This window comes from Chiroxiphia lanceolata, chromosome 17 (assembly GCF_009829145.1).
Source record: "Chiroxiphia lanceolata isolate bChiLan1 chromosome 17, bChiLan1.pri, whole genome shotgun sequence".
Taxonomy (NCBI): Eukaryota; Metazoa; Chordata; class Aves; order Passeriformes; family Pipridae; genus Chiroxiphia; species Chiroxiphia lanceolata.
The window spans coordinates 11,311,626-11,335,782 of NC_045653.1; the positions used below are offsets into that span (position 1 = coordinate 11,311,626).

Below are 24,157 nucleotides of genomic sequence, written 5' to 3' on the forward strand. Positions count from 1 at the left end.
CTCGGAGGTGACAGCGGCGCCGGGCAGAGCTCCTCACGCCCACTGACCCCCGGACAGGGGACACGCCGGTCCCCCCAGGCACGGCGAGGGTTCATTGTCTGCCAGGCACGTGCGGGTTCTTTTCCCTTCGTGTCAGTGCCCGGGAACACGGAGGAGACGGATGGGATAACGTGCCTCGAACAGAAACTTTATATGCTCAAAAAGCCTCGTCTGTGCCTGGTCACAGCCATGTGCGGCAGGAGTGGCGGCTGCGGGTGAGGCGATTCCCTCCTGGAGAGCCTCGGGGTGTCAGTCGGAGTAGGTGATGGGGATGGGATGCACCGTGTCCCTCCGGAGCTGCCCGGCCATCAGCAGTGCCCAGGGAGGCAGCGGCTGGCAGGGCTTCACCTGCCACGTGCTTCCCTCCCGGGGAAACCTCCAGCAAGGGTGATTCCTCTCCCTCCCTAGGAAGCCTCTCCCACCGCTTCCTTGTCTTTGTTCCCTGGAAGTTTTTCCCAGCGACTCCAGTTCTGCCTGGAGTTCATGGGAGAGAGCACAGCTCCTCTGACAGCAACAGGAATGGCAGTGCCCTTTGGCATCCGTTGTCTGTGCTGGCCTCATTGCATCTCTGCTGGCACATGGCTTGTGCCAGGGCAGCAGCTCCCTTGTCTTTTGGCATTCCTTGCACTGGAGCTGTTGGTAAATTACTGATGATAAGTGGAGTGGACCGATGGGTGACCAGGCGGTTGGCGCATGGCCCAGTGCCTCTGTGGGGATGGGACTGGGGCGGGAGTCCCGGCCGGAGAACTTGCGGTCAGGACTCGTGGGTGACGTTCCCCCTGGCAGCCATAAGGATGTCGTGGGACTGTGAGAGGATTGCAGCCATCTCTGGCTGCGTGCATGCTCCTGTGGGCCTGATCCGAAGGCAGGCATTTCTACATGGAATTATTTCCGCTTTCCCGCTTTATGCCCAATTTTCAGGCTGTGCCCAGCCCTCAAAGCCTGACAGCTCTGCAGGAGGGATTTGTCACAGTGGGAAAAAGCCTGTTGGGACTGCCACTGGCTGGGATGTGGCTGTCCCTTGTCACATCCCACAGAGAAGCTCATGGCCGTGCCGGCCGGGCTCGGCTGCTGGTGGCTTTGGAACAGTGCCTTTGGTTCCCAGACTTCACTCCCCCTTCCCACAGCCATGGGTTTCCTCCTCACCCTTGCTCCTAGCAGTGCCAACTTGACCTCTACTCATCCTGCGCTGGCTTCTGTGTTGACAGAGGTTTTTTTATGTGGAGCTGGATTGAGATGCTTCAAAAATATTGCCACAAACTTCTAAAAAGTTACCTAAAAAGAGCTGGAGGCTTCGTAAGATGCTACCAGTCCCAACCTTCCCGCACCATATCCCAGCCCTGCTAATGGCTAGGATGTGCCAATACCTTCTCTTCCCATTACCAGCAAAAGGGTTCTCACTTTTGGTGAGAAAAACCTTAAGGAAAGCGTGGAAGGGCACGGGCTGTTGCCCATTTCGGTGTGTGTTACTCAAAAATGAGTGAGAAGTTTGATATTACAAAAAAACCCCAGAATGGCTTTTGCTGATTTTTGCTCTCTTGCTCTGGGACAATTCCTCTGTGATCCCTGGGGTTGTATCGGTGGCCGGGGAGCAGAGTTTGGCTCTTGCTAAATGGTTTATAGGATTTTTATTTTTCATTTAATCAAAAAACAAGAAGGGGAAAAATTCAAAGAAGTATTTGATGTGGAAAACCAAAATATTCAGAACCCCTTAAGCTGGGCAGAGAGGGTCTCTTTGAGGGGATGGATGTTTTAAGGGGAATGAGAAGTGTCCAGCTGCTGGAGCTGGGCTGAGCTGGGCACTTTGGACATTTTGGGAACGGAGTGTTGGTGTGATGCTCAGTGGTGTGTGGTGCCACGGGGTGTTTGGGGTGCAGGAGGTGGGCTATCAGCAGGGTCTGCCCTGCCTGTCACATCTTGCATGTCACCTTGAGCTGCCCAGCAAGGTGGGCACAGAAGTTCTGTGCTCTGTCACCCCCTGCATTTTGGCACTAGGATAAAGGTGTCCCTGGATGCATAAAGGTGTCAGCCGTACAGGTCTCCCCTCAGTTTTTGCCTGTTTTGAAGACAGAGATCTTGTCTTCACCTTTCAGTTCTCTGATCTTTTGTGCGTCTCTTTTTTTCCCCTGTTTTCTCTGAGCAACTTGATTAAGGATTGCTCAGAGGTGCCAGGAGGCAGCATGGGAAGGAAGGGGGCTGGCACATTTATCCCTGGAGAACTGGGGACAGTAGCAGTGCCCACATTAGTAGGAGTGGAGCAACGATTTGGGAAGGGGCTGCAGGGAACCCTCTCTTTGCCTGCTCCAGGAAGGAGCCGCTGGCAGTCAGGCTGCAGCTCCTTCCCAGCTCTCCCACTGAAAGAGCCCAAATTAGCTGAATCAACGATGCCCGTGTTCAGCACCAAATGCCACAGAACCTGTTGCCAAGGCTGGAATTTCTCACTTGATCGGATTAACCTTTGTGTCCATGCAACCAACCACATACGTGTCACCAGCTGAGCTTTTGCCAGTTCTCTTCTCAGAGCATGTGGGATGTGTGCGATGTGCAGTCCCTGATCCCCCACAGAAAGTCCCTGGGGGCACCTCAGAAAGAGCTGCTGGACCCTCATGTCCCACTTGGTGGCATGGCTGGCAGCCTGGCTATGCAGGAGATGCTCCCCTATTCCTCTGGGCATGAGAACAGGTGGAATGAGTCTGGATGCTCTGGGAATCAACTCTGTTGAGTTAAATGACGCTGAACATGATCTTGTGGGAGGAACTGGGAGTGACGACTCAAATCCATGTTTTGAAAAAGCCTGTGGGTGAGCATCAGCATCACGTCCCAGCCAGGGTATCAAGGCTGTAGTGGTCTGGGCAATCACTTCCCAAGGAGCTGATGCTCTCATTGTGAAGGTGTGGAGGAGTTCTTTCCGCCAAATCCTTATGTGGCATCTCCCGGTGCAGCCCCCATCCTCTGACATGTCTTTACTTGTGCTGTCGGGAAGGGAAGACAGAACTTGAAGCCAGAGACAAAGGCAGTCATTCTGTGGGCTTCTTCCTGGCCCCACCAAACGGAGGGGTGTCTTGCTGCCGCTTCCTTCAGGAGCGAGAGTGGGCCTTCTGCGATAATTCCTGATGTTCATTATTTATAGAGAAGCCAAATTGAATTATTAATACAGAAAATTCAGATAACATTAACAATTCTCAGTTTATAACGGTTTCCCATTAATAAGGAAAATTGGAAATTTATCACTACATCTGTTCATTAAAACTCACTATTTTTTTTTTTTTGCTTTTGGTGTCTCAAATGAAAGCAGAGAAATAAACGAAGAGGGAAGGCCATTTATTCACTACTTCTCTTGGCAAAGTCAGCCCATAATTTTTAATAAAGTCTTTGCTGTTGTACGTGGAGGGGAAGCCAGGCTGTAATGAAAGCAGCTTTCCAGCCATGTCTGTGGCGTTCCTTGACCCTAGAACAAATACTCAGAAGCACGTCCCGTTTCTTCTCTTTGTGGGAATCTTCAAGCTGCGTGATAGTTTGCTTGTTTCCCTCCCTCCCCAGCAGCTCTCCTTGCTTTCACCATGTGTTGTTCCCGGCTCCGAGGAGTGAATTTTAACGCCTCCCCTGCTTCTTTCAGAGATGGCGGATTCCTATACCTGCAAAGGTGGAAGGAAAGCTGCAGGCTCTAACAAACCTGCTGCCAGCAAAGAAAGCAGGACGGAGACAAGGATAAACCCACCGGCAGAGCTGCCCAAGCTGGGTAAGGAACTGGTTTGTGCTTTCTGTGGAGGCAGATGGGGCGGAGGGGATGAACCCAGTGGCAGGGGTTGGGGAGTGGTGCCAAAACAAGGGGGTGTGGATGCACTGGGTCTTGGGGTGTCTCTGTTTCTCGCTTTAACCCACCAGCAAGAGCTGTGCTGGCCAAAAAAGCCCCAGGTCCTGGGATCTGCAGGGAGCTGATCCTTGGGAGCGGGAGAGGAGGGATGGAGGTGGTCTCTCCCTTCGGAGAGGCGTGTGTCTGGCTTAACGAGATGGGTGTCTCGCCGCCTATTTATCGTGTTGGTAGCTAAGTGTTACATCAAAGGATGGAAAGGCTTAAATGAGTTCAGACCATCTGCTGCCTCCCGTGTCGCGGCCCCCGGGATGGAGGCTTGCGAGCGTATGAGCCCTGGGGGACCCTCACGCTAAGGGCTGTCACGCTGATGGATGGCTGATTTCTCTATCCAGGAATCTCCAGGCTCAAGGAGATTTTTTTTCTTCTGTCTGTTTATTCTGGGCAGATCCCCTCTGCAAGAGGCTCTCACTGCCTTTACCTTGCTAACAGCAGCCCCAGACACCTAGGGGTGCCTGCACCGCAGGAGAGGGTTGGACCCCAGCGATGTATCTCAGACCAGGCTCCCAAAATCAGTGGCCTTGTGGGGAAATGCATGTGCCCTAAATGTTTCCCAGATGCCACTCTTACCTTGAGGGGATTGAAGCCATAATTACTAGCAGAGGAGGATAATTTATTGCTAAGGAGAATGAACTCCAGCTGTCCGCAGCATGAACGCGCCTGTGTTCAGGAGAGCGTTTTTCCCTGCGCCACATCTTATCAGCACTTCAGTTGCAGAGGAGCTGGCCTTCCCTTCCAAAGGGGAGTCTCCATCCTTGCCAGGGCAGGGAGTGGCAGCCCAGAGCTGAGGGAGCTGGGGCTGGGCACCAGGATTGCCAGGACAGCAGCTCCTCCAGCACGGCTGGTGATGTGTGCTCCGTCTGTTTGCAGAAAATGCGACCAGTGACAAAACTGAAGGCAGGAAGAAAGGACGACCCAAGGCCGAGAATCAGGCACTGAAAGACATCCCTGTAAGACTCCTCCCCACCCCAGTGCCCTCCCTGCTTTGCTCCCTCTGACTTACCCTGCACTGCATGCTCCAGCCAGCCCCACTCTGAGGTTAAACCTGCCTTCCCGGTGGTTTAATCTTCAGAGCAGCCTTGTCTTGGGCTGAGCAAGATCTTGGCCCCTCAACCCCTCCATGCAGGCATCCTCCAAAACACTGGTTAGGGAATGGTACTTCCCTCTAGCCTCACCTTCCCAGGGCCATGCCCAGATGAGCCACATCCTGTCACAGCCATGTCAGATTTGGCTAATGATCCAACAGCCATGGCAAAGGGGTGATTTATTCCCTGCAGGGTTGTGCAGTTTAATTCCTGCCCGTTAGCATGGACAACACACAGAGCAGTTTGTCATGAGAGCACGGGCATGGGGTGATTTACGGACTAGATGAAATGTGGGGTGATTAAATCACCCGGGCAACTTCAGGCCTGATTTATTCCCCAGCCTGGCAGGGAGTGTGTGTGTGCTCTGGGAGGCACAGCAAGGTAAATCCCTGGGAGGAATCATTAGCCTGTAGAGCCTGCAGCATCTATCCCAGCACCTCTCACTGGGAGCATCGTTGCGCTGAAACACACCCCTGGGTCCGCTTTGTGGCTGTGTTGTGGGAAGGGATTGGATGTGAATGGTCAGAGGTCCCATGTGCCCTCCAGGCCCCCTTGGGTTACACTGGTACACAGCTGAGCACACAGTGCTCTGAACTCATCTGTCTCTTGTCTTTCCTGTTCCCAGCTCCCCCTGATGAATCAGTGGAAGGATGAATTCAAAGCCCACTCCAGGGTCAAATGTCCCAATTCAGGCTGCTGGCTGGAGTTCCCCAGCATTTATGGCTTGAAGTACCACTATCAGCGCTGCCAAGGGGTAAGCAGACCGGAGAACTGCCTGTCCTTTCCAGTGGCCAGCTCTTCCATTACCATCTGCAGGCCAAAGCCCCTCTCAGGCCTTAAAACCCAGGAGAAATGTGAGGTTAAAATGGGGAAATGGGGAGGGCAGAGATGGACCAGGAGCAGTTCTTGAGGTATGTACAAGAAGGACTGGGGTCCCTGCAGCTCAGCGTGAGGTCTGGCCCAGGGGGACTGTGGACCCTTGATAACTGTTTGGAGGGGCAGAAGGGTATTACACAGGGTTTGTGTTCGTGCCCATGCCAGAAAAAGCCTGTCTCTTTTATGGTCTAACATCCGTGCTCACCTGCCTCTCCCTGCTCCGCGCAGGGTGCGATCTCAGAGAAGCTGACCTACTCGTGCTCGTACTGTGAAGCTGCCTTCACCTCCAAAACCCAGCTGGAAAAGCATCGGCTCTGGAATCACTTGGACCGGCCAGTGCCAACCAGCAAAGCAGAAAACAAAGTGCCCAAGGCCATTGGGAAGAGCAGTGGAAAGAAAAGGTGCCAGGCTGGGGCTGGGCTGCATGGCAGTGGCGTGGGGATGGCTGGGAGAAGGGGAACATGCCTGCCTCCGTTCCTATGACCTGGGCTGGCGAGGGGGGAGAGGTGTCAGGACACTTGTCTAAAAACCCCTCTTTAAACAAACCCTCTGTGCTTTGCCCTAGAGCTGCTGAGAGTTCAGCTTGCCCCACCATCCATCCCAAACAGCCAAAGACGGAAAAAGCTGTGGCCCAGGAGCACACGGAGAATGGCGAGTGCCTGGCGGAGAGCCGGGAGAGCAAGGAGTTCCAGATCGCGGCGGCCGAGGCGATGGCGGCCGCCACCCCCACGGCCAAGTCCTCGAGCGGGAAGGACACCGGGCAGCAGCGGGGCAGCCAGGCCTCGCTGCAGGAGGAAGACCCCGAGAGGATGAAGCACAGTAAGATTAGAGCCCGGGGCTACGCTGGCTCAGGAGCCCAAAGAAGTGTCCCACAGGAAGGGGCTCTGCTCCTGCCAACACTGCTGCAAGTGCCTCTCTGAATCCAAGAGAGATCCAAGTCTTGATTTAACATCCTGATAGTTTCCCCTCACCTCAGCCCCAGTTTCCTGCAGTTTTACTAGGAGTTGAAACCTGGTTGTAGCTGTGGTAGCGATTATTCCTATAGGAACTGTGAGACTGGAAATGGATTGGATTCCTGGCCACATAGCAAGCTGCCATGTCAACCTGTCTGTCTTCACTGAGTGTGGCAGGTTAAAGCAGGATGGTTCTGATAAACCCATTTTCCTTGAAGGATTGGAACAGTGTGAGGAAGCTCACTCTGTCCATGGCCACTGCAGAGCTGGCAGACAGGGCCATGGTTGTCCCCATCACGGCATGGGGTTCCAGTGCTTGCAGCACCAAAGCAAACCACCACAGCCACTGTGACTGCTGAGGTGTGGAAACTGTGTGGCTTTCAGCACTAGACAGAGCCACCACTCATTGAACTAACCCTAAATAACACGGTTATCCTGGTTTTGGGGTGTGGGAAGCAGCAGCCTGTTGGTGTTTGGTGGGTGGGTGCTTCATCCTGATCCACTCCTGACACAGAGTGTGTGCTCACTCCATGCCCCAGGACTGATGAATCCCCCTGGCAGTACAGGTATTTGACCAAATCTCTCTCTCTGCTTCTCTCTTTTGAGTCAGGAAGGAAACAGAAAACTCCTAAGAAGTTTACGGGGGAGCAGCCGTCCATCTCGGGGACATTTGGACTGAAAGGTAATACAGGGACAACTCTGGTCAGCTGTAGGGTTGTACCTTCTCCCTGGGGCATTGCGGGGAAGCCCCTTCTCCAAGAACCCTCCCTGTGGTGGAGCCAGACGGAGCCCAAGGATATCACACTGGGAGAGCTGGTGCTTTCTACCATAAGAGTGTCATAAAGAGAGTGGAAGGCAACAGCAGAGCTGGGACTGATAACAACCCTGTCTGCTCTGTTCCGGAGACTGGCGCTGGGAAATGAGGCAAGAGAGAGGAAAGGATCCAGGAATGTTCAGCTGTAACACAAGAGTAACGAGCTGCTGACGCAAGCCAGATATGAGAAACATCGTTTCATCATCGTCCCACCATCCTGGGATGTCGCAGTGTTTCCAGTGGCATCGGGAAGGATTTCTGCTGCGTAGAAAGGCTGGTGACGCACCCACCCCTCCGACACCATCCCCACTGCTGGTCGCCCACATTGACGGGAATGAATCCAAGGGAGAAGAGACGTGTGTTACCGGGATGTTTTCTGAGAGGGAGCTCAGGAATTTGCTGCTGCAGCCTGACAAAACAAGAGCAAGTGGGACGGTGGTCATGCTCCAACGGGGCTGGGAAGGAGGGGGAAATCCTGGAGCATCCCTGGTACGAGAGCAACTGGATTTAGTCTGGCTATGAAATACATTCAGTCGGGGAAATAAAAAGCGGATTTCCAGGCACTGTGGGAGGCAGCACCTTCCAGTACGAGGCACTCGGGGGAGAGGCACTAATGGCTTTGAAGGAATTAAACACCGACGAGCAGGCTGGATGTGGTCTCTGTGATTTCCTTTCCCCTGGCTCCTGGGAAGTCTGGGCTTGTTTCCCTTAACTTCCCCGCAGAGGCACTGCCATAGATTGAAACGTCTGCGGTGGGTTCCTGGAGAACAAGGTACCTCCATGACCTGCTGCCTCAGGTGGAGAGTGAAGAAGGGGCATGTGTTTGCCTGTGTCTCCCATGTTAGATGTGACAGTCACTCCCCAAAGACAAGGGTGCCCCAGCCCATCATGGGGTGCTGTCTCCATTCAGACCCTCGGTTTTCAGGAGGACGTGGACCCTCGTGGGGCAAGTGTGGATCTGACCCTGGCCCTCGCCACGTTGCCTCCAGCACCTTCTGTGGAAGCGCAGGCACAGGGCTGCACTGCACATGGATTTGGGGGGGGGGGGTGGATCCAGGGGAGTTAAACAGCTTTTCCAGTGCAGGAGCATCAGCAGGAACATCACTTTTATATCCTGAATTTGCTGTTCTAGTTCCCCCCTTAGTTACTTGCAAAACACCCTATTCCCTCCTCCCTGACCTGTCTGCCTGGCTAGAGGCCTCCTACCTCACTTTGCCATGGTGTTTCCATAATTCATAAACTGACTGGGTTGGGGGAAATGATGCTATTTATAAAACACCACGATCTGTGAGGATATTGCTTGTCATAATTATGGACCTGACCATGCAGCCTTGGCAGACCTACAGCCAACTCAGTGTCCCTGGGTTAGAGGCAGAGGTTTTTTACCTGCTAAATGCAAGTTTCTCTGAAGGTATTAAAGCAAGTACTGAAAAAGCATCCTCTTTCTCTACAGGTCTTGTCAAAGCAGAGGACAAGGCAAAAGCCCATCGAGCCAAGAAGTTGGAGGGAAACACCGGTATGGAGGAGCTGAAAAAGAAATCTCCAGGAGTTGCTGTGAAGAAGGAAACTGCTGTGCACCTACCAGCAGGTGAGGCTGGAGGGTGCAAAGCACAGGCAGCAGCTTTGTATGCAGCTTAGCTGCTTTCATGTGCTCTGCTCAGTCCCCACCTTCACCTGCAGCTCATGGTCCCTGCACCCCTCCTGGCCCAGCGGGTTGTTTGCTGGGCCAGTTTTCTAGCAGGTTTGCCAGGAGAAGCAGCACAAAATCAGAAGTAGGAGCACACTTTTGAAGCACAGCACAGATGTGGGAATGACCACTACTCCTAAAATGTTAATGCAGGCACAGTTTACATCCTGAGGGGCACCTTACCTTCGCTTTGCTGCCAGGTCAGTGCGATGGAAGTGCTGGGAGTTGAGAGCCAAGTTCCAGCTGGCTGCACTGTGACCACAGTTTGGGTCAGCATGTGGGATGATGGCATTTTTCTAACATCATCCCCATGAATGACACCAGTGCATAACTCTAGGAATGATTGCTCCTTCTTCGAGATGCAGCCTACATCCCAGGCACAGGTTGCTTGCTTTCCCTGGGAGCTCTGACAGCAGGAGGAACGCGGGATGTGCAAGATAAACACAGCTGCAGTGCCTTACACTGCTTTCAAATTCAAATAAACGACTCTCTGATCTCACAGCCGTGCAAGAGCATCCAAATAAACAGACTTGGTGGATTTTATTCAGCCCAGGCTTCCCGTGCTGGAAGCCCAGCGCTGTTCTGCTGAGAACGCAACGTGAACTCTGGACCTGGGAACAGGTTTTGGCCTCATGAATCTCTTATTTTAAGCTTTTTTTAAGCTGGCCACAGTCATTCAAATAAACAGATGCCTGGAAGCCAGCAGTCCCCTAGCTACCTCCGTGTCTGCCGGGAAGAGGATTGCCAGGGAAGTTTTCCAGGCACACGTCCGGATGGAGCCGAGACGCTCACCTTTGTTTTGCTCCCGCTAATTGTTTCATTTGGCAGGGGGAAGTTATTGCAAGCAGGGCAAGATCAGGTGGCCAGGGGCATTATCCTTTTTTAACTCCCAGTGTGCAGGATACCAGCAGGGTTGGAAAGGTGAACCTCTTTTTCCCAGGTCAGCAGGTCTGGTAACTCCATGTGAAGTCACCCAGTGACCCAGTTTGCTGAGGCAACTGCAGGAGTGTGGGGCAGGGAGAGCTTTTCAGCTTACCAAATCAAGGCTTAGACAGGGCAGTCCTCTGCCCAGCCAGTGTTACACCTCTCTCCTCTCCCTTTCCAGCAAACCCAGAGGACCAGTGGCAGCGGGAGATCAGCGAGAAGGGGGAAGTCTCCTGTCCAACCTGCAGTGTTATAACCAGGAAAACTATCGTGGGGCTCAAAAAGCACATGGATGTCTGCCAGAAAGTAAGGCCTTGCTTTATTCAATCAAACACATGGATTTTGGAGAGGAACGGATGTGTACATGTGCCACTCATAAATGTGCATTGCTGCTCCTAAAACCAGTTCAGGGCTGTGTTTGATAGAACACTTGCTGGTCAAGTTCAGATTGCTGGCTGCCTTGCATCAATTCAGAGGGATTTGGACACTGATTCTCAGCAATCCTGAATCCTTCTGTGGTCTGGGCCCCTGGCCCCAGTGTCTCTAGCAGAGTTAGGTATTTCTAGTAGCTAAACAAATAGTTTTAAGGCTGGAGGGATTGTTGGGATTGTCTCTAATCTGGCCTCCTCCAGAGCTCTGGGTGTGGGGTTTCACTGTGTGCTGTGCAGGCCAGATAAATTGTGGTTCCATGAGAGCACGTCTCGGGGAGACTCTGAGCCTGGATGTGCTCAGGCAGGCTGTCAGGATGCAGGAGTTCAGTAATGATACAGTGAAAAATTGTGTCTCTGCCACACCACCATCAATCAGAGCGCAGGATTACGTCTTCATCTGTCACCTGGTGCGGTGCAGAGCCGTCGCCACAGAAAGCCAACGTGGGATCGATGCCTCCTGCTTTGAAAATATATGGCTGGGCTTTGATTCCACATTCATTTTCTGTAAATGCTTCCCCAGCCTTTGCTTCACTATTTATATAGCAGTGGGAGGCTGCTCTCCCTTTCAAACCCTGCACTAGAGCGATGCTGGGCAGAATCCTGCCTGTTCTGATACGCTCCTGGCCTCAGCAGAGTGGGGATCTTGACTGTCGCTGGTCACATCTCCTGCCCTGTGGAGCATCTCCCAAGCCAAGTTGGCTCCATGTGGGATGCATGGCTGGATGACCTGCCGAGCATGACTGCTGGAGCAGTCAGTGGTGTCTTCCCTGCAAATAGACCAGTGGGTGTTCAGCCAAGGAATCAGGGCTCCAGCCCTTGGAGGGAGTGTTCTGTCACCCTCCTGGGAGGGACAGTCCTTTCTGGGGCTGGCTGTGCTGCTCAGGCAGCTGGGATGCTCTCAGAATCCCAGCCCAGGCAGGACAGTCCCCAAGCTTCAGGTGTGTAACCACAGGTCCAGCTTGAAGCATTCCATCCCTGAAATGAACCTGTGGCGTGTCCTTAGTGAGGCCACACTGCTACAGGCACATGTGATCCCCATCAGAAGCCACCCTGGAGTGCAGGCATCCTCTGGGCTTGCTCTCTGCTTTAATGACTGGTAATGGGGAAAGGATGTGCAGGATCCCAAAACTCTTATAAAAAATGAAAATTGGTTTCTTCGTTTGTTGCTTGTCACCAAGCAGTGTCCACCTGTTTCCTTTGGTTTTGGAAAGGAAATAAAGGGTGAGGAGGGTTGCAACGTGCTTGGGCCTGAAGGAAACAAGGGCAGGTATATTCTCCTGGTGTCCTAGGTGGGAGGACTTGTTGGAATGTGGATATGGCATGTGCTAAATTGTTGACCAAAAGAGTAAACCCCAAATTGACTGTCATTGCCATCTGATGGATCAAGGAGCTGTTAGTGTCTACCTTGTTAGGATCAAGTGCTTGGGTCTGGAACAAGATTGACTGCTGGGAGCACAGGTACCAGTGAGTCACTCCCAGCTGGCTACAGTGAGTTTATTCTTCATTTCCCCAGAGCTCCAGGATTAGGAGGGATTTGCAGCTCTATCTTCATTCTCTCTTCAGCTTTCAGTGCAGGCTTGATTGAAGGGGAAGTGGTGAAGGTGAAGCACCAGGCGGGAGAAGCAGGAATGCCATCCAGACACTGGCTCCCTGTCATTCGCCTCCTCAGTCAGTAAATTCTGGTCCCTGCCCCAGCAAAAGTCAAGATCTGTTCATGCAGTCTGCAAGTGCCCCTTGTAGCTCGGGGTGTGCAGATAATGCATCTCCCCAGGCACTCAAGAGGCCAAGTTGGGTCAAACAGCAGAGCAGTATGAGGTAGGAAGGATTCTGCTCAGATTATGTCCCTCATTTCATGCAGCCCAGGCACCCAGAAAGTGCACTGCACACCAGCATCTGTCTTAGTTAACAGGGCTGCAGAGCACAGTCCGCTGACATATTGGTAGATCAAAGCTTCTTCTCTTTCCTAACCCTTTAACAGGAAGACCAAGACACCAGGTCCAGATGTTTCCAGCCAGCGAGGCTTTAAATCTACATCCAAAGTGGAATGTTTTCCAAAAATTGGGGCATATGGGTTTGATAACAATATGCAGGACAACAGAGAGAAAGCTTGGACCTGCAGGAAGGGATGGGGAGGCTGCGTTGGCTGCTGGGTCCCACCACTGGGTACTGCTGCAGCAACAGCCACCCACAGGGTTATTCACAGGCAGCAGCAGCACTTGGAAGGATGAAGGGTGGGCTGTGGCCTCCCTGGTGACTTGTCTTTAATTCTTTCAGCTGCAGGATGCCTTGAAGTGTCAGCACTGCAAAAAACAGTTCAAGTCTAAAGCTGGGCTGAATTACCACACCATGGCTGAACACGTCAGCAAGGTAAGGGAGGTGGGCTGTGCTTGTCTCGTGCCTTGTTTCTCCCTACAGATGCAGAAGATGAAGCCATTGGCAGTCCTATTTCCATGATCTTTGTAAAGGAGGCATCACAGCACCATCTTTGCAGCATTTCACACACTGCTCAGCCCAGACAGCGGCCTTCCCCCTTCCCTGCCAAGCAAAGCTTTCCCTTCCCTGGTAGCGAGTTAGGCTCATGTTGATCTTGATAAGTAAAGCAGAAGACTGAAAAAATAAAACAGGATTTCAGATCCCAGCATGGGGGAAGATTTGGTGAGTACGGTGAGGCGGATTTTGAGTGGCAAAGCTCTGCCTCCAAAACCGTGCCCACAAATCTGGGACTGATGGGTTCTGCCTTGCACGAATCTCAAAATCTGGTCTCTAGCTCTCCACCATGCATGGAAGAAGCAGCCACAAAATTTATCATGAATAAAATTTTACAGTCATCAGTTTAGATGCTGTTCTAAAAATCTGATCGTGTGCACCTCCGGGATACCAGGGCAAGGCATAACCACATATTTACATGTCCCATGCTTACCAGTTGTGACTTGTCTTTTACCTGTGCCTTAATCTCCTGCTCTTCAGTTTGGCTGGTGAATCCTCCATGCAGGAACTGCTTCTGGGTTTCTCAGCTGACCCTTTGGGTGTAAACACAGGAAAAGCAGGAGCAGATCCACCATATAACAGCAAAGCAGTGGGAGATCCAGCTCCTAAGGAGAGGTTCCCTCCGGCCCAGGGCAGCTCCTGAGATGCAGGGGTTTACTACCCACTCCTGGCACAGAGGACATGAGTAAATGGTTGACTCTGTTGCTTGTTACTTCCTTGTTTCCAGCCTGTTCCTGTGGAAACCGCTGGACTTGGTGAACAGGAAGAGCGGGAAAGGCTGAGGAAAGTGCTAAAGCAGATGGGAAAACTGAAATGCCCCAATGAGGTACGAGAAAGATTCCTGTTTCTCGTTCTATGAGAAGGTGGAAGGAGTGAGTCCCGTGCAGAGGGGGACATGGCGTTCTCCAGAGGGACATGCGCTCTCCAGGCATCCCTTGGCACGCGCTCGACGTTTCCACCTTAGCCATCCCAGTCCCCATCCCCCTGGCTCTGTGTGCTCTGGTGACAGGCCAGCCTGGCAGGAGGAGGGTGGGCACAGGGCAGGCTGAGGAGCACTGGAGGGCATGTTCTGCCTCCTGAAGTCAGGAAGGGGCACAGCCGGCACTGTCCCGGGCACAGCATAAAACCAAAGCAAACCACACCAAAACAATGCCAAGCCGGTTGTAGACAAGTCACGAACAGGTAAGGGGGGTGTGTGGCAGAGGTTTGTCCTGTGGATGCTTTGCTCTCCGTGCAGGCAGTGCCTCCCCAGTGCCTTCCCCTCCCGCTGCTCACCGTGTGTCTGTCCATGTGGTACTCTGTCCATGTGGTGGGGGCAGGGAGTGCCGGGGCAGAGGCTGCTTCCCCTGTCCCTCCAGGGCACTGTTGTGTGTCTCTTTGGGGATTGTCAAATCCCCCGTCACTCGGATGGGACAGGTTGGTGAATCTGCTCTGTGGAGTGGGCTCCTCAGGAATATTCCTTCCTGGAGCAACAGCATCCCAACCTTTCGGAAATGGGCACGTGAAGCCCCAGACCTCCTTAACCTTTCCCTTCCCCCCATCTCCGTAGGGCTGCGTGGCCAACTTCTCCAGCCTGATGGGTTACCAGTACCACCAGAAACGGTGTGGGAAGCAGCTCACCGAGGCCGACAAGCCTGTTTTCAGCTGTCCACACTGCAGCAAGAAGTACAAATCCAAGGCTGGCCACGACTACCATGTGCGGTCAGAACACACGGCCTCGGTGAGCCCCCCGGATGCTTCCGCAGCCCGAGGAGCCGGGCCACCTCCCCCTGGGGGGGACTGCAGAGCTGCTGTGGAGCCCGTGGGCAGGACAGAGCCGGGCAGGGCCGGGCCGGGCAAGGCAGGTGCAGACGTCGGGCTGATGTTGTTTTCTCCCTCACATCACCACACATGTGTGTTGTACCCTGTGGTGTTGGGGGGAACAGGCTGGAGGTCCCTCTGCCCCTCCAAAAAGGCAGGATGCTGTGTTTACAGGAGCGGAGCAATCGTCAGTATTCCCTTTCCCCAGTGCCCACTGGGCTGTGCTCCAGCCCACCCTGCGTTCGTGCTCTGCAGGGAAAAAAAACAGAGCTCAGGCCACTCCCTCACAAGCACCAGCTGCTTGCCAGCGCTGGGGTGGCAGGATCTGTCCCTGGGGAGCATCCCTTTCTGTTCTGTTGATCCCTCCTGACAGTGCATCCAATGCTAATCACTCCCTAACTCTAATAACTGGAGACATTTACACACGCGGGACACAGTCGGTCTGCCTCCTGGCTGGCTGCTGGGCTGAGGGGGTGGGTGCTCCCTTCATTCCAGTGCTCTGGTGCAAAGCAGGTCTGGAAACGCACAGCCCAAATCCCAGCATCCCCATCCCGGGGCTGGAGAGCTCACCTTTTCTCTTGTCATGCCCTTCCTAACTCTGTCTCTTTTGCAGCCTCCGGAGGAGCCAGAGGTGAAGCAGGAGCCTGCTCCCATAGAAGATTTCGAGAGGACCCCGAGCGGCCGCATCCGCCGGACATCGGCCCAAGTGGCCGTGTTTCACCTCCAGGAGATAGCAGAGGATGAGCTCGCCAGGGATTGGACCAAGCGGAGGATGAAGGATGACCTGGTGCCTGAAACGAAGCGGGTGAGCAACCTTTAGTCCTTTTGTTTGTACATGGAGATCCCGGGACGCTAGCCTGGCCCCAGCTGCACGTGGAGATCCCGGGATGATTGCCTGGCCCCAGCTGTACACAGAGATCCCAGGATGATTGCCTGGCCCCAGATGGCTGAGGGCTCACGTCTCCCTTGCTGTGCCTTAAATTAATTAGCTGTGATGGCAGATTTATTGCTGAAGAGCCCACCCAGCACAGACTGAGCCCCTGTGGTCTGGAGGCTCCCAGCTGCAGACAGCTTTGCCCTTTCCCACTGGGTGGAATGGAGCAAAGGGTGGTGCTTTGGGGAGTCCAGCCCAGAGGATGTTGTTTGTGGAGCAGGGTCAGTTCTGGTCCGTGCTGGCAGCCAAGAGGAGCATGTGAAGAGAGCAGAGATCGAACCTGAAATGATCTCTCTTACACTGTCAGAGAGCAAAGATGCTCCAGGCAGAATTCCCTCCCTTCATTTCTCTTCCTTAACTTCTGGGATATGCTTTCCTGGAGGTAAAGGGCCTGCAGCATCCCAGAGCAGGGCTGCTGCGAGCAGAGGAAGGTGGAGAGTGGAGGCAGAGCTGAGCCCTGCGGGCTCCAGCAGTGATGCACTCATGGCCCGGTGCTGTGGGGTCTACATGGGGCTCCAGGAGGTTTGAGCTTTGTGTAGGCATTGGTTAAACCAAACCTCCCTCGTGGCTATGGGAAGAAGTGATTATTCCTGGGAGCATCCCAAAGCTGAAATTCCCTCCAGGTGCACTCCTTCTGGACTGTGAAAGAAATGAAGCAGCAGAAAATCGTAAGCCTTTTCAGTGTAAAAGAGGAAAAAGGAGAGGGAATCAGAGTATTTTCGTCTGCCAGAAATCAATGCAAAGCCATCCTGCAAGCCTCTGCTTGAGCTGCAGCCTGTTTCCTGAGCAGGCAACTCTGCAGTTGGGTGCCAGGTCTATTCCTTGCTCTGAACAGTTGGGTATCTCTTGTCCAGAGCTCCAAAATTCACGCTGGGCAGAATATTGGGCACATTGCAAAGATGGGAGTGAGGATCAGAGGGCATCAGGAGAGCGTAGTCCTGCAGAGACCCGGAGGAGCTCAGCCCGGCTCAGATCCCAGTCTGCACGTGGCAGGCAGCTGGAAAACCAGCACAGAAACAAACCAGCAGCTTCTTTACCCACCTTGGCATCCTGGTGAGGCACTGGCACAGAAGGGGATCCAGCCACAATGCTGCCACAGAGCAGAGCTGGGGGTTCTAGGGCCAGAACTGGTTGCAAAGTTTTTATTTCCCCACTGCTTGGTGTTGCCATTGTTAGTTTCCAGATGACTTCAGCTGCAATGCGTTTATAACATAAAAAAATCAAGCCCAAAGTAGCTGTTTCATTTCAAATACTGCATGAGGAGAGGTGTGCTGCTCTCTTCTCCCCCCTCCAGCCTCAGCTCTTATGTTCCTCTCTTTCCTTTTGGAATTGCTTCCCTTACTCATGACTTTGGATGTTTTCTGTTTGAGTTGAAGGAGCAGCCAGGACCCCAGGCCTGGACAAGGGACACATGTTCAGGCTGACATACAAAGGCATCGTAAAGGTCTCAGCACTGCTGTAATTGCTCCATGAAATGCTGGTGGGGTTTTTTTATGAGACATCTCTTGTGTTCAGAGTCTAATTGTTTGAGTTTAACTGAGCCCCATCTTGGTGCTAAAAAGCAAGGAATTGCTGTGAGGTTGGCAGAAGCAGTTTTGCATTGAGGATGGGCAAGGGGGGAATTGGATCAGCTCCCAGGTGGCAAAACAAGGATCGGGACCTCAGGCCCTGCATGAAATCCTCCGTGGATTTTGGAGGAAATCGGTGCAGTGGGTGAATACGTACGTAGCTGTGTGTGTGCCTGTGGGTACGTCTTGCAGTGGCTGTCACGTTCCCTTGACAACACTCCATAATCTGCTCAGTCTATGACATTTTTTCTCGACGAGCGGTGCTGGAAGGAGGTGGGAGGCAGGTTCTGCCTGGGGAGGCTGGTGGGAACTTGCTGACTTCAGCACTCTCTGTGTTGCTCTGCTGAGCCGTCTCACGTCGCTCAGGACCCCTCTGAGGTTTACAAGTTGCTTCAGTTCAGGGCGTGGAGAAAACCTCCCAGCTGTGAGAGCCTCAAACATGCCACTAAGTGCCCGGTCTGACCCTGTTACAGCCCCGAACAGCCCTTCCCTCAGAAGCCTTCAGCTGTGCTGGCAGGACAGCCCTGTGCCATGTCCCCATGCCACCGCCCCACCGAGCGTGTGTGGTGTCTGTCCCCGAGGGAGCTGACAGCCCACAGCCACTGGAGCAGCAGGAAGAAAAACACCGGTTCACCATGACCAGCATGGCAGGACTGATGGGAAATGGTGGAATTCCCAGAAGAGCCGCCACACCACCACGTCTTCTTCCCTCTGAGCCTTACCCAGCCATTGGGAGTATGCTGCTGGGTCTGCAGACCCCCTCTGTGGACCTGGGGAGAGGTGGGATGTCAGGGATTGGCAGCAGATTTCAGCTGCTCCTGCCTCGTCAGCAAGCCCTGGGGATTTCCGGGATTCCTGAGGGATGGATGAGTCCCAGCTCTGATCTGTAACCAGTGGTGGATGGATACACCCAAACGATGCAGCTCCATCCCTGAACTCTTTGAGTTCCACACCAGCAGTCCCAGCAGTCAACATGGATTCCAAGGAAGCTGATGAAGAAAGCCACCCCTCCTCTCCATCCCTTCTCCAGGCAGCAGAACTTTTTCCCAGGGGAAGGCACAGCTCCTCAGCAAGCCGATGGGATACAGAGGCTTGCAGCCCTCAGCAGGCACAGCCCCACTGCAGCCCCTGTGCTGTGGCCACGTGGCAGCTGGTCCCAGCCGGGGAGAGGGACGCTGGGTCTGGATCCCGTTGGTGGCCCATGGTGGGATGCGTTCGCCTTTCCCCGGGAGAATGGATTCCTTCACACCAAAGCAATGGCATTAGAATAAACGATTGCTGCTCGATCCCAGGCCCTGCGCTGCCTTCGGTCTGCGCTAACCAAATCCAGCATTTCTAAATATACACTGGAGTCTTATTTTCTCGCTCCGATCTTTATTTGCCTCCGGATAAGCTGAAACAGATGGGGTGTTTCACAACAGCCGCTTGCTGGGCTTGTCAGATGGGGAAGGGCACACCCCTGCTGCTTTTCTGGGAAAAATCCCCTCTGCAGAAGCTCCGTGAAGATACTGCCGACCCTCTGACCTTCCTCTGGCCTTCGCTGCCCGTGGGCAGCCTTGGGGCTGCCACAGAAGAGGTGAGAGGCTGCAGGGAACACCCAACTTGGTGGCATAGGCAGGCAACGGTGGGCTCTGGGGATCTGATGGGGGATGAGAAACAACCTCCTCAAGCAGAGGGAAGAGGCACCTGAGGGGCAAGAGGGGAGAAAATGCCATGGAAATCCCATTGTTTCATGGTGTGATGCCTTCCTGGTGGCGTTGCTTGCTTCAAGGTGCTGGAGATGGTGTTGGGCTCCTGCAGCCCAGGCAGCCACGATCCTGCACAGAGAGGGATGCAGAGCTCCTCTGTGGGATGCAAGAACACCCCATTCACCTTGCCAGGGCTCAGGATGTGGTGCTGTTACAGGGCTGAGGGCAACCGTGGATGCTGCACATCCCCATGGAGCCTGGATGCTGTGGGGTGCCAGGGGTTCAGAGCGAAGAACTGCCATGGGCCAGTCGTAAAGCTAAAGGGGAAAAGTCATCTCCAGGCTTGAGGTTTTATACTGGAACCAGGATAAATTCCGGAGCAGAAGAGGCTGGCTTGGGTTTATCCCCCAAAACAATGGCCCTGCGATCTGGGCGGGAGCCAGGCTGAGCCCTGCGGACTCGTGTCACTGGTGGGCCAAACCGGATCCCAGCTCCAGCTGCGGGGCCGAGTCCGCCCTTCCTCCCCTTGCTCGGCAGCGCTGGCGTGCTGTGACCCTCCTGTGGGACCTGGCTGTCATCCAGCACCCTTGGGTGCATTTTGGCTTTACCTCCAAGGCAGCATCACCCACAGCTTCCATGGGGCCCTGGGAGAGCCATGCCTCGTGCTGGGGACCTGGGTGAGGCTTCCAGGGGCGCTCCTTGGCTGAGACATCCCACATGGTTCTCATTTACTGCGATATATTTTGGGGAAGGGGAGAGCTGTCTAAGGAGCAGAGAGGATTGAAATATGAAAGTTAATTAAATAAAACCGTCAGTCAAAGAAAACAAACCTTCCCAGCCCAGCATCCTTCGACTGTTCAGAAGAGATGGGCTGCAGCCAAAACCAGTTGTAGTCGTTTAATGATTTGGCCATGAAGATTTTCACTTACAGGCTGTTTGAGGAAAATAAATGGAAAAGAAAAAAAAATATAAAATATTCCATGCCTGGGGCTCCCTCTTAATAGAGACATAAAGATGACTTTGACATTCTCAGAACCGCAGCGCCCCGAGAAGACATGGGATTTGCATGTTATTGTGCAGGGCTGTTGGAGGAGAGCGGGGAGGGATTTTTCTCTGGAGTGGGAAAGCAGAGCAGCAGAGTCCACATCTCTGAACATCCCCCCCTCGCCTCCTCCCCGGGGACATGCGGAGGGAGAGGTTGTTGCTGGGGCTGTGTGCGGTTACCATTAATGTTTGCTCATTCATGGGATTGATTGGGTTTTAATTATGGAGGCCGTTTGGCATCCTGGCTCTCAGTATCAATGGCTGAAAGGGACTCCTGTGTTCTCCCCTGGAGGTGACATTGCCTCCCCCGGGTGGGGGACCAAGCTCTTGGTAGATGCACCATCCCAGAGCTTCAAAGAGCTCTGTTGGCCTCTCCCCCAGCCGCGAAGCACGACAGAATAGCAGCACGCTGGGGCTCGGGGGAGTTTTCCACATCCACATCCGTCTGTACCAGCGTTCGCGGCGCCGTTTCACAAGGCCCTGTGCCCCTGCCCCTCACATGGAACCCAGCACTCCACGGGCTCCCTGCTCCGGCCATGCCCTGCCACGTGCCAAGGGGAAGGCAGCAGGGGCACATAGATCACTCCAATTTGAGTGGAAATGAGCAGTTGGCATCTGAGCCCTCCACATCCCGAGCTTCCCTTTGCAGGGAGGTTTGGGAACAGCTGGGGGGAGCTGGACAAAGGCAGATTTGCAACTTTATCAGCATGTTCAGGAAAAGTCACAGCTGGAAAAGAAATCCAGCCAGCTTCCCGCTGCCTCTGAACTACCAGCCCCGGGTCCTCAGGGAACGTTTTAAAAACAGCCCCTGGGTTTGCACCTCTGCGAGCACTGTTTGGCTCTGCGTCCTCTCCATCCAGGGATGCAGCCATGGCCCATGCTCGGAGGTGCCCATGGAGAGTGGCACGTGCTCAGGTACCTACACCTGCACTGTGTCATCTGTGGGCTCACCCAGCCCTGCTCCCACTCGGGGCAAGTTTGGGGCTTGAGACCCAAACAACATCCATCGGCTCTGGCAGAGCTCACCGGGGTGGGCTGGGAGTTGTGCTGGCATGGCTGTGCAGGGTGGTGTCCCCTGCAGACCTTGGCACGGTGGCACAGTGTCAGGCAGGGACCAACCCCACAGGTAGGGCCAGGCACAGCAGCCAGGAGGCCCAGAGATGCCCGGAGCTGCAGCCTTGACTTGTGCTGAACATGCAGAACTGGGGTTGGGAAGGCCGGCCCGCTATGCTAACCCTCAAAGTCGTTAATAAAGCGGTAATTAAAAGCACTTGGAAGGAGCAGCCCTGCCAGAAGGAGAGGCAGAGGCACAAGAGCCTTTCATTGTTTGACGGGTTGTGCCCATTCATCCATGGAAGGCAGCCATGGAGGCTCCTGGCATCATCCCCTCTGCCCAGTGTGCAGGGTTGTTTATTCCCCCGGTTATGAAACACGGCAGAAGGGCTGTGCCGACACCGTGCACCGAAAATGCCGGGTCTGGGCCTGGCCCTGGTGCCGGGCATGGACCTGAGAGCAGGAGCAGGAGCCTCCCTCTCCTGTTTGCTGGGGACTCCTCACCGGTGGCACAGCAGTGGGCAGAGCCACCCCTATGGTCTGCAGTGCCCGGGGAGGGGAATGGCATCTCTGGGGGAAGCCTCACAAGTAGTTTTCAGCTCCGATTCACTTCGCATGGGGACAAGACCCGTGTGAGGAGGCAGGACTCCACCACAGACCAGGCTGGGGTGTGCAGCTCTGCTAATCCTCTGCTATTGTTCACAGCTCAATTACACCCGACCAGGGCTTCCAAAGCTCAATCCCAGGCTGCTGGAAAACTGGAAGAATGAAGTGAAGGAGAAGGGCCGCATCAACTGTCCCAACAATGTAAGGACTGTCTCTGTTCTGCCACAGGCCGGCTGGTCTCAGTCTGCAGGAGAAAGGGGGAGTTTTGGGGGCAGAAACCCACCAAAGCAGGTTCTTATTTGGCCTCAGATGACAGTGATGTTCAGACACTCATTTCACCTCCTTTCCCTGGGCTTGCTGTCGTGCCTCGTTAAAGCATGTCCCACCTTTGGGATCCTCCTGGTGTGCTCACCCTTGGGGACTGGGCCACTCTTGGGCTGATGGTTCAGCATTGCCCAGTTCAGGCTCTGGAGCTCAGGAGCCTTTTAATGCAGAGAACCTGCTTTTCCCAGAGTTAAGCTGGGCTGGATTTAAGCCAAGCTTTTTAAAGCCCTGTGACAGGCAGCAACCTCAGGGCATGGTGCAGGCACTTCATCTCTCTGTGAAACACAGTCTTGGCCTGAGCTGGCAGGGAGGTGAACCCCACCCTGGTGCTGGGCCTGGATTTATCATCCCAAACAAAGCCTTGCTAATGGGAGTTCTGAAGGAGGCTGTTCCCACAAGGCCGGGGGAGCCGGGCTGGCTAATTAATGTCATACACAGGCACTTGAAAAAGACGTTGCTCAGAAACTGGTCATGCTGCTGCCTGGGTGATTTGTCCTCTCTGTTAAGCCTCTGCTGTGGCTCCAAGAACTCCTGTAGCCCAGCAGGACCTCCCGACAGCTCACAAATGTACCGTTTTCCACGGAGACATTTAGGGGAGACGTTTTTCAGCCTGTTGCAGAGGGATGTGGCCACATGACTCCCATTAGCACTAATAGGAAACGTGTGACCAGAGCCCTCGGCGCCTCGCAGAGCATTAACCTCACACTGCTCAGCCTGGACCGGTGGCTGTGCTGGCTCAGCAGGCTCCTGGCCCTGGCTCAGAGGAAGGCAGATGAGGGGGATCGTGTCTAACCCTGCTTTGTTTCTTCCTGCAGTTCTGTGAAGCCATTTACTCCAGTGTCTCGGGGCTGAAAGCTCACCTGGCCAACTGCAACAAGGTGGGTCCCTCCTTTTACACTCTTGTCTCAGAGGTGTCTTTGGGGTTTGGTTTTCTCTTCCCCCCCAGCTGCTTTGGAAGGGACAGGCCAAGGGACAATGCACAGGTTAAAGGATGGTGGCCACTGGCAGGGCAGGCCAGGCAGTGCTGCTTGCAGTGAGTTGTCAGCAGGCAGATGGAGGCAGAGAGGCTCAAGCAGAGCAGATGGGATGGAGGGGATGTAGCTACCATCCCAACTGTGAAACAGAGGTCCCATAACACAAACATCTCCCTCAAGAGCCCAGACCTCTAACACATGGAGTGTCTCAGGGACACAGCAGTGGGACCAAGCCATCCTGCCTCATGTCTCCCCATCCCTCAGTAGCCCTTGCCCAGCTGGTTCCTGCAGCCCTCAAATCATGAGCCCTCGACTACCCAACATGGCCAGCATCTCACAGAGCCACACATCAGCCCCAGCACCTCAGAGCCAAGGAGCTGGGGCTCGGAAACTGAATGTTCCCTGAGGCAGGTGGGAATCAGGAGTCTTCCTCCACTGATTTAGGCAGCCCTGCAACCCCTCTGGAAGCACAGCTGGAGGGATGCTGTTGCAGTGCCTCCTGGGATAAGCTCAGGCTGGAAGAGGCAGCCAGTCCATGCAGAGACCACTGCCCTCCTGCCTGAGGGAGCAGCCCTGAGCTCCAGTGGCCTGCAGCTGCCACAGGAGAGGGACTGGGAGCTCAGCATAGGTCCCTCAAATTGGAACCCAGTAAGAGCTGCTAAAGCTTTATACCCCAAAACATTTCCAGCTGCAGCTTCCATTGAATGGAGCCTCCAGGACGCAGCTCCAATCCATATCCCATGGTTATTAAAAACACCAGCTTCTGCTCTCCTCCAGTACTAGCTGGAACAGCAGCCCTTAATGAGATCATTTAGAAAATGGGCTGCAGATATCCAGCAGGAGAAGCTGGATTTATGCAGGATAAAAGAGCAAACACGGGAGACCGGGGCAGCTCCTTTGCTGTCCAAGAGAAAATGGAGCTGTTTTCTGGCTGGTTCCATGCACAGGAAGCAGCCAGGATCTTCATGAGCATTTCCATGAACTACAAAGCTGCACACT

At 54.1% G+C, this 24,157-nt stretch overlaps 1 protein-coding gene across 4 annotated transcripts in view; it reads left to right on the plus strand.

The window, feature by feature from the left end:
- The window catches only part of ZNF512B (zinc finger protein 512B), a 30,078-nt gene that overhangs the window by 505 nt on the left and 5,416 nt on the right, over positions 1-24,157 (plus strand). Inside the window, exons 2-15 of one of the 4 annotated variants that reach the window (XM_032704581.1) lie at positions 3,656-3,778; positions 4,781-4,860; positions 5,621-5,749; positions 6,100-6,272; positions 6,437-6,690; positions 7,435-7,506; positions 9,092-9,226; positions 10,431-10,555; positions 12,955-13,047; positions 13,895-13,993; positions 14,717-15,007; positions 15,581-15,772; positions 21,960-22,061; positions 23,000-23,062. In XM_032704581.1, the coding sequence (XP_032560472.1) occupies positions 3,658-3,778; positions 4,781-4,860; positions 5,621-5,749; positions 6,100-6,272; positions 6,437-6,690; positions 7,435-7,506; positions 9,092-9,226; positions 10,431-10,555; positions 12,955-13,047; positions 13,895-13,993; positions 14,717-15,007; positions 15,581-15,772; positions 21,960-22,061; positions 23,000-23,062 (1,929 nt within the window). In that variant the 5' untranslated portion in view covers positions 3,656-3,657. Of the gene's footprint in view, positions 1-373; positions 3,779-4,780; positions 4,861-5,620; positions 5,750-6,099; positions 6,273-6,436; positions 6,691-7,428; positions 7,507-9,091; positions 9,227-10,430; positions 10,556-12,954; positions 13,048-13,894; positions 13,994-14,716; positions 15,008-15,580; positions 15,773-21,959; positions 22,062-22,999; positions 23,063-24,157 lie in introns of those variants that run through there. The other 3 variants (XM_032704583.1, XM_032704579.1, XM_032704582.1) reach the window with 3 other exon arrangements.